Genomic DNA, 9523 nt, shown 5'->3' with positions numbered 1-9523 from the left:
AACATCAAAATTTATATTGAGAGAGGAAATTAGAGGTGGAGACTGAATCGTTTGCTATGGCAGAGTTCGAAAGAAATCCTCAAGAGTTTGGATAGTAGAAGGAACTACTTGTGAGATGGGGTAAACTTTGTCGTTGGTTCTGAGAAGATTTCTTCGATACCAAATTGTCCAAACCATCATTGCAAATAATTCCAAATTTTTTCCTTCAACCAAAATAAAATGCACTAGATCATAGAAGCTTGACAAGTGTTGTGTACGACAAAACAACCACATTGCGTCTGCTTTCCAGATAAGGAGTTGACTCCGGGCATTCCCACAACGCATGGATAACATCTTCTGAGGAGTGATAGCAGTGGACACAAAAATCTTCAGTGAGGACTCTTCAATGTACTAATTTCTTTTGATAGAAACAGCATTTTTACATGCTCACCACTAGAAATTTTTAATTTTATTTGGAACTGAGAGACTCCACAAGGACCACAACTGCTTCCAAAAACCTTGATGATAACTCTGGTGAGCAGAACTCGAATTGGCCATAAAATTTTCTTTTGCAAGAAAATTATACCGTGACTTAACAGAGTAAATTCCCGAGGACACGTGGCCAAATGAGTTTGTCTTCAACATGACTACGGCAGAGAAGGATACTCAAAATCATATCAACCTCTTGAGGAACAAAATAGCCATTCAGAAGTATGGAAGCCACATGCTATGAGGGAATCGTTGCGTACAACGCCTCAATTGATTAATTTTCCCTAATAAACAAGATGTGTGCTTTGTGCACTCACCACCCGTATTGTGACTTACAAGGCACACGCACGGTTCGTAGGTTTTGCCATAAGAATGAGCCAAAATTTGAAATAAAAACTCTTTCTAATTTAGCTACCTACTTTTAAGATACACTACATATCCCACTCCCTATCTTCATTCAAATCATTCTCAATTATTTTCTACTCCTTTTTCAGCACCCAACCATCTTTACATGCCACCCAATACATCCACACTTAAATCATCTAAATCTCCGTACTCACAACACCAACCTCCCCTACCTTCCCCTTTTGGTCTGCTCGCTGCCCAACTGCATCAACTCGAGTCACCAAAATCATAGCCGGCACAAGCATAAGAACCTCACAAAAAATATAACACAATACTTTTTTTTTGTTTTGTTTGTTCCTTCAGAGATAAATGACCTTATCCGGATGTCTAGGTAACAGGTAAAGCTTGATGGCTGTTCCCGTCACTATTAGGGGAGATGCCAACCATCTCTCCTTTCAAAATAGATGACCGTATGATCGACTAAGAATGGGAAAGCAACGTTGTTTCGGCAAAGTACAATGCAAGGGTCACCATAGTAGACAATGATCTACTCTGGGGTCACGATAGTGACAATAGCAATAGATCCATTGGCGTCACACTGTGGAGTTGAGACATCACTCTGGCAATTAGATCTCTTGACCCCCTCCACACCTACACCTCCTTGACCATCAGATCAAAGCTCCTCTTCTTTTCCTACCATTCCACTCCCTATCCTACACCTTCCACTTCTTCAGTAATCAGATCAAATCTCATGTAATCAGACAGCGTTCTTAGAATTTGAAGAAGAAAAAAATTTTAAATAAAAAACCAAACAAAAATGCTACAGTAACTCATCTCTACAGCACATGCTGTAGCAATTTTACAAAAACTGATGATGAGTAACTAGATACAGTTTGGCTAAGAAATGATTTGAAGAATGAGAAGTGAATGCTCTTATGGCATACAAGCATGATGAAATATTTATTACCAAAAATCTCCAATTGAAGTGGAAATAGTCCAAAAGATCTTCCTGAGCAACCATTGTGGAACAAAGCTTGTCCTACCACTGTGAAGAGACACATGAAACTCTGAGGTTCCACTAGGTTCAAATTCTCACAACCACAACAGACCAGTAGTTTTGGCATAGCACTTTCCTTCCTGGTTCCTGGCATCTCTTCCAAAAAGACATTTCTTCAGATGTGTGGCATGCACCTATTTCCCAAATTCCTCTTACTTGGGGGTAGAGAAATGCAAGGTCAATTGACCCAGCCGTACATATACGAGAAATGTCGCCGAGATACATTGACATCAGATATGTTCACAAATTCACATTCAAGGTAAGGTTTTTCAGGAAAATATATATACAAGTCAAGTCACTCTTGCAATCCTTGAGCATCCTTCTCTGGGGCCGGGGAATCATAATGCTGGAGAGAATCAAGACTGAAAAGAAAGTTGCACAGATTAATAATCCATATAAAAATAAAGGTTTCATACAGTAACTGAATATGCATAATATCTTGAGCACTAATTTTGCAATGAAATCAACACAGCCAGGAATAAATGTTCTTTGTACCTGCAATTTTGTGGAACCCTCCAGGATAAAATTGACAGTCTCTTCAAATTTGGTGGCAAAGACAAAAATTGCTTCCAATCTTGAAGCATAATTCTGAGATCATTAAGCTTGCTATTCAGACCATAACAACAATTTGCATGCATTGTACAAACTTGATTCAAATCTTTGCTAGGTTCACAGAGCCCACCAAAGTAAGCAGTGTCCAAGAATTTCATCTTTAGACCGATTTCCATGATGAATGGATGAAACTTGATTATATTAAGGACATCTTGATCATGGTATCCAGGATAAGTTTCATGCGAAGAGTACCAAAATTTGTAGAATTCTATTGACCGATTATTTGACTTTACATAGTTAAACCCTCCATTGGGTCTATTCTGTACATCATCAGAATCACCTACGAAATGATCACATGCTATCTGGAAATCTGCATCCAAATAAAACCGTGGAAATGGATCCCTGAACCACATGATATCAGCATCCTGGAAGAAAAAAAAAAAAAAAAACCACATATGAAGAACTTTTCTGAATTGGATAGGAAACATAACAGGAGATACAGACATAATATAGGCTACAGCTAATAGTAATGATAAAATGTTAAGCCATCAACATTATCATACTACCTAACAGTTGTAATGTGTTCCATAAATAGAAATACCTTGGAAGTTGCTCATTCTAAATACCACTGAAGAAACCTTTGGAGTACATCTAATCTGACATTTCTTATCAAGTGTGTCACAATTTTTCAATTTTCCAACTTTTAATAGTTGAACTAAAGAGTGTGTTCTATAATGCTTTGAGTTGTTTCTCTACAAACTTCAAAATTTCATTTTCAGCCCCTCTTACAGACCTCAAGCTACAGTGAAAATTTTGGCAAAAGTTCTAGTCAAAAGGGTTGATATTATATTTTTCACAATTTCAATAGGAACAGTTTCCTGCTCTTTTTTCCTCTTTTTATTTTCGTTTTAATCAAATTGAAGTTATCTAAAAAGTAATTTGGTAAATTGAACTCAAGAATCTAGTTATTTTTATAACAATAACTGGGTAGAGGCTTCTTCAAAATGCTCATTCAAGCAAATCATACACAGAACAGCTAAAGGTTTTTTATGCATAATGTAAATGCACATCAAGTTTATATTTAGTCTTTCTTATCCCCAAATCATTGACAAAATCCTATCTGCTTTCCTATCATCAATTGAGGAATTACTCTAATCCCTCGTTGAAAGTATATCACTCTATTTTTGTTGGTTGAAAAATTTAGTACACCCATTCCTCAAACACCTCCTATCTATCTTTGGCCCAAGAAACCCAGCATTAAATCTTCCACTACCCTATACATCTACCCTATCAAACCAAATGTAGATGTAGTAAACTCTCCACTTCACTATCTCAACCTTTCACCTCCCCCGCCAAGCAAATTACACAAATGTACTCAACTCTTCACTTCTTCAATATCAAAAACCAAAATGTAATTTACAATATATGCTCCTTGTCGATTCTGCTAAAAACTCTCCACTTCACTATCTATACCCACCTCCCCCAGTCAAATGAAACACACAGATGTACTCAACTCTTCACTTTTTCAATATCTAAAGCTTTTCTTTCATTTTCAAATGCCAATTGATTATGTTGTGAAAGTGATAAGGATATACACTTGGTCAACCTATAAGATAGTTACTTACATGACTTGTGCATGGCACTTACAAGTCTACACACACTCATCTCCCTATTTTGGGCCCCACATTATGAAAATCCTAGCTCCACCCCTTACATAATAGGACAGTTACATTCAGTAATGACCAATCTCAAAGAAAAACAATCACAAGGAGCAAAAGGAACAGACTAAAAGAAGGCTTTACAAATTGGTAAAATTAATTTTGAGCATGAGTGCTTGTGCACTTGTGAGTGTGCATAGGTTAGAGGAAAGAGATTACCGTGAAAACAAAATTGTATCCCATCTCAAGAACAGAGCGCAGGAAATCAATCCTTCTCCACATCATCTTCAAGTAATCAGGGGTCATAAAATATGCCTCCTGATGAAAATCTACTCCTTCACTGACAAGAGAAAAGCAATGGGTATGTATAACCAGACAACGTGCAAAAGCCTTTTGATCCAGGGCAACAATCACCAAATGGTCCAAAAGCCTACGGGTGCGATCTCCAATTCTAAAGCTCTCTAGGAAGAGATCAATCACAGAATTTGGAGTTGCCCATGCGTCATTTAAAGTTGTTAAAATAACAGTCTTGTCTTTCATGGCAGCATCCTTCAAAACCTTTTCAAGCCTAGCTTCATCACTAACCTATAACAGTTTCAACATAAAAGAAAAAAATTATTCAACAAATTTTTCTGTGGCGAAACACTTTTAAACACATAACCACAAGAGAAGAATTGTGACTAATTTGATGCCCTTGGCATGTATTCAATGACATTACTATATATTATTGGGGATAAATTCACTTTTTTTGTTAGTAAATGATTCATTGATAAAGCTAAAAAGCGCGCGTGGGGGGGGGGGGGGGGGGTTGGGGTGTGGAACCCAAGTGCAAAGGAAGTATACAAGAAAATAATGGAAATAAATTCCCTATGAAGCATAAGACGATGGGGTTGATGAGAATGCCCAGTGGTTGTACCAAAACTTGAACAGGATAAAAGAAAAAAAAACCTTTTTGAAATGGGATCTTCTAGGACTGTAGCCTGGTCAAGCTATTTTTATTCATCAGTAAGTGAAACTAAAATAATTCAAATAGTATCATTATCAGTAACTACTAATTGTTACTTCACAAAATAAGATCTTTCAGTAAATAGTTCGATGACCTTGAGTAACTTTATATAAATATTCCTTGCATTTAATAAACCTTTACCTATCAAAAAAAAAAAACTTCATATAAATATTTAGTAAAGCAAACAGGTTATGGTTAGAATTCCCCTTTCAAAATATAAATTGCACCCATTTACAATTGAATGAAGCACACTAACAAAAAAGTTGGTTCAAGCAGTGGGTATATCTTCACAATATACTAGCATGGGTTGTGGAAGCTCTACCACCATAGAAATTTCTTGGGCCACAACCTAGTCTTATGGGTATTTAAAAAATCCAACTAACAATTTTAACCGATCCCAAACAGTATTCTAATAAAAATTCACAAGCCAAGAACAGCATCCAATCACAAAGAAAATCAACTACGTACAAAAATATCGACATTTACAGTAAAACCCTTTCCACTTGAAGGATAAAACCAGGAGATAATTCCAAATAACTGAACCATAAGAAAATATGTTAATCTTCTCAAATTTATAGATCCATACCAATAATGGGGAAAAAATATATATAATCTAAGAATTACAACACATGCAGTGCAGTAACTTAACCAAGCCTCAAAAAAGTCGCCATGCTCGAACAAATCATATAATGCAGTGCAATAACTTAACCAAGCCTCAGAATGCACTCCACACACCCCAAAAAAAAAAAAAAAAAAAAACCAAACTTGCTTCCTTTCTCCTTTCACCCTTTTTTTTTTAAAGTGGAAAACCTTATTCTTTTTTCTTTTGGTTTTTCACATCAAAGTCACTCTACTGCCCCCACTGAGGCTAATACAAATATGTACGGTTTTCTTACCCTTGCCTACAAGAAACCAACTTTTAATTGGTTTCTTACTTTTCTACCTGTTTTTTCCCCCTTGTCTTTGCCAACCCACTTGTCTTAACACCAATTTTCAATTCCTCATGGCTTGGACCCATGCCAGCCTAATAAATCTCTCTCCAGCCCATTAGGTAGGAGAACCACACCACAACCCCTAATTTGGAGTCGGTAGCAATCGACATCCTATAAATCTCAAGTGTTTGATTATCTCCAAAAAAATTTGAAAAAACCTCATCAAATTCAATACCTTTCTTTCTCAACAGAATAATCTTCTTATCCTTTTTAGCTTTAATCAAACTCTGTGGCCCCCCTTAACTAAGAAGACAAAATATACTCAAAGCCTGACTTAATTTAATAAACCCTCTATTAGGGCCTAGCAATCTCTAATGGAAGTTATTACTCTTGCTGCTCAACACCATTAAAAAACACGTCACATAGTCACTGCCAACTGCGACTAACTAAACATACCATATTCTTCTCCACACATCTCTCCCTCAGCACTATAAAAAAAAAAAAAAAACACTCACTTGGTAGCAATACCAGTAAATCCTACTTTAGGCTATAGAATCTTCTCAAAATCTTTTACCATATTAAACACATTTTGTTGCAAGCCTTCACATGAGTCTTTGTACATACCACAATGAGTATTTTTTTCACAAGAACAAAGAATCCTTAAGTAAGTTTTCACCTTCTGTCAACAAAATGATTGTACTAACCCTCCTGATCCACACTTTTTCTCACCAAAACTACAAAATCTTAACAAAGGCCTCAGTTAATTTATCATGCATATCACAATTTCGATAATCCTATATAGCAAAGATGTCACTCCTAATGTCTTTATATCACAGACATAGGCCAAAAGGCTGAACCACGTAACTCTCCATGCTTCCCGCTCTCCCCACCTTCTACACGTTTGAGAGAAATCATCGATTGTCCCAAAAACTTAAGTCGTTAAACAAACAGTGAATTTAGTCACTTATCCACCAACTCTGATAATATGATAAATTACCGCTCCTAAACTATTAGAATACAGTGAATTTAATAATTTAATCCAACAATATTATTTTTCTAACTTAATTTTAGCAATCTCAACGCCATATTTAGAGTTGTGAATTGTGATTAGTAGAGTAAAAAAAAAAAAGTGATTTGGAACAGTAAATGAATAAAATGAAGAAGAAGAAGAAGAGAAGTGACTAACCAGAGAGGAATCGTCGAAGGGAATAGAAGAGAGAGAAGCGGAGGAAAAGCGGAGGAGAGAGTAATTGGGGGAGAAGGTTTTGAAGAGAACTAAGAAACAGAGCGAAACCGCCACCAACAACAGAAAACGGCGGAGGATGAGAGAGGCACCTTCTGGTACCATCATTGTTGTTGTTGTTGTTGTTGTATTTCTATGAGAGCTGCTGCTGCTGTTACTTGTGCGAAACGAAGGCGTTGAAGAAGAAGATGAAGAAGAAGTAGGCAGAGGTAGTTGGAACGATAGTCTCCGCTGGCAACGCATTAATCGATGTGGGATCAGCATCGACCACTACCAATGGCGTTGAAGATCGGAGCATATTCGTCACTTCGAGACAAAAATTTTCAGTCAACTCTTCGTTTGTTTGTTTATTTTATTTTTTATTTTTAATATCTCGAGGATGATGATCTCTCCTTGATTTCGTGGGGTCATGGCTATCGAAATGGGAAGAGAAGAGGGAGCGTGCGTTTCAGTTTCAGAATGGGAGTGAAGGAGAGTGGGGATCGCGTGGGCTCCGCGCAAAAAACCGCTTTTGTTTGTTTATTTGTTAACATTTTGTTTTATTAATTCAAGCCTCGGCACTTAATTGTCGCATTTATGAATCATACAATTCTCTAACGGCACTTGTGTTTCTAATTTTGAATTGAAAAGTGTGCCACAAAAACTTTTTGACTATTGAGGTAACTTTTGCAAGTTTGGTACGAAAATTTACCATTTCTAATACGTTTATTGGACTAGCCAAAGAAAAAACCTTCAAATTGAATTTGAAAGCGGTTTTCGTGAATCTGTGGGCTTTTGCTGTAATAGTCATTGGTTGTCTCTAGGGGTTTACCCGTTTGTACTTTGTTGGACTAAGTCAATGTGAAATGGTTCATTAAACAAACAAATTCTATGTAAAAAGATTATTAAGTGCAAGATCTATGGTATACAACATCCCAAGTGTCAGCTAAAGTTAATACAAGATACAAGGAGAATAAGAGCACAATGTAAACCTTCACGATGAATGTGGTGGATATGAACCTCATCAAAAATCTGGAGAAGGGACCAACAATCAAAGATCAGGGTACTACGTCTACAAGAATGAGAAATGCCAGTCATAGGGCAATGTGTCACAATTAATGCTAACAACATATTTACTGTCTATTTCAATGGGTCGCTTGAGGACGTTGAGGTCTTATGCAAGGGCAACATCATTACAAAGTCCCCAAAGCTCAGCTACCACGGAATGGATACTTCTAGAAAAACCAACCATCCAACTTTCTATGCAAACTCTGATAAGTCCACCAGCACTAGCTCTACCTGAGTTTCCACGAGCAAAACCATTAGTGTTGAGTTTAAAGAAACCAAGGGGAAGGGGCTTCCAACCAATGAAGAATGTTGTTTTGTTTGGTTTTTCTTGTTTTAAGAGGTAATAAGAAGTAAAGCAATGCTCAAAGGGTAGACCTCCCATGATATTTTTGTTGTGAGTAGACCAAATATCCCAAGCTGCAATGGGGAAAGCCACATTCCAATGTATATCAAGATGGCATGTATAACCATCATCTTCACCCAATTTGCTAGAGATTGATTGTGGAAACCCTATGGGAGTTGTTGGTTGGCCAATTCTATCCAAATAGTTGCTATCGAGGGGCACTCTCTTGGGATATGAGATATTGATTCTTGGAGCTTTGACATAGAGGACTCCTGTCATCAAACATGACTTCTCTGTGTGGAGTTCTTTGGTGGGAAGGCTATTGTGCCAAATTAGCCAAAGGTGTGGTGATCCTAGGAATGGTGGGGATTTTCTATAGGCATTTCCAATTGGAGGGGTTTTGGGAGAAAAGAATAAAGGGCTCTTAAGAATTGCTCATCGCATAAAATATCTTTCTATAACATTCCTAACTGAAGAATGTTTCATATTAAAGAATTCTTCTTGGGTTCTTGATTGTTATCCATCTCTCCAGTCATTTAAGTGATATCATTGTCCTTTATATAGGGCAAGAAATCCCTCACCATTTGTATAGCCAACATCAACAAGATAGTAATAACTCATATTTTGTAATGTCTTTAGTATAATGAGTGTATAATTTTTTTAAATTAATAATTAGTAGGCAACATATTTCTCTTAGCTTGGGGAACTCTCAATCAATTGTTCCTACCAATTGCATTTCGAAGCACTTTACCATCAGTTGCAGAGCCCTCCTAACCAGGCAAAACATAAATAAATTGCATGTTTTATGAGCAAACTCCCAGTACATTTGTGGCAATCTCCCCCTTATGATTTTGGTACCTAAGTTTGTCTTC

The 9523-nt window shown here is 36.9% G+C and overlaps 1 protein-coding gene and 1 pseudogene across 1 annotated transcript; both read right to left on the bottom strand.

The window, feature by feature from the left end:
- Positions 1–1129: 1129 nt before the first annotated feature.
- LOC142630074 (U6atac minor spliceosomal RNA) lies at positions 1130–1279 on the bottom strand (annotated as a pseudogene).
- Positions 1280–1586: 307 nt separating this feature from the next.
- LOC142627045 (uncharacterized protein At4g15970-like) lies at positions 1587–7719 on the bottom strand. Its single transcript, XM_075800830.1, has 4 exons — positions 7205–7719; positions 4300–4665; positions 2366–2847; positions 1587–2232 (listed from the first exon to the last, which is right to left on the bottom strand). Exons 1-4 carry the CDS (start codon positions 7523–7525, stop codon positions 2166–2168), a joined length of 1236 nt encoding a protein of 411 aa, XP_075656945.1. The 5' UTR covers positions 7526–7719; the 3' UTR covers positions 1587–2165.
- Positions 7720–9523: the final 1804 nt, after the last annotated feature.

Source organism: Castanea sativa, chromosome 3, assembly GCF_040712315.1.
Source record: "Castanea sativa cultivar Marrone di Chiusa Pesio chromosome 3, ASM4071231v1".
Lineage (NCBI taxonomy): Eukaryota > Viridiplantae > Streptophyta > Magnoliopsida > Fagales > Fagaceae > Castanea > Castanea sativa.
This window is presented reverse-complemented; position numbering and strand designations above follow the sequence as displayed.

What these genes read in the sequence shown, in the direction of transcription:
- LOC142627045 (XM_075800830.1), bottom strand. Translation starts at nt 7,525, where the DNA reads ATGCTGATCCCACATCGATTAATGCGTTGCCAGCGGAGACTATCGTTC. An exon ending in CCTTCGACGATTCCTCTCTG is followed by an intron (nt 4,666 to 7,204) that starts GTTAGTCACTTC and finishes AAACTGTTATAG; the next exon opens with GTTAGTGATGAAGCTAGGCT. An exon ending in GATACAATTTTGTTTTCACG is followed by an intron (nt 2,848 to 4,299) that starts GTAATCTCTTTC and finishes TTTTTCTTCCAG; the next exon opens with GATGCTGATATCATGTGGTT.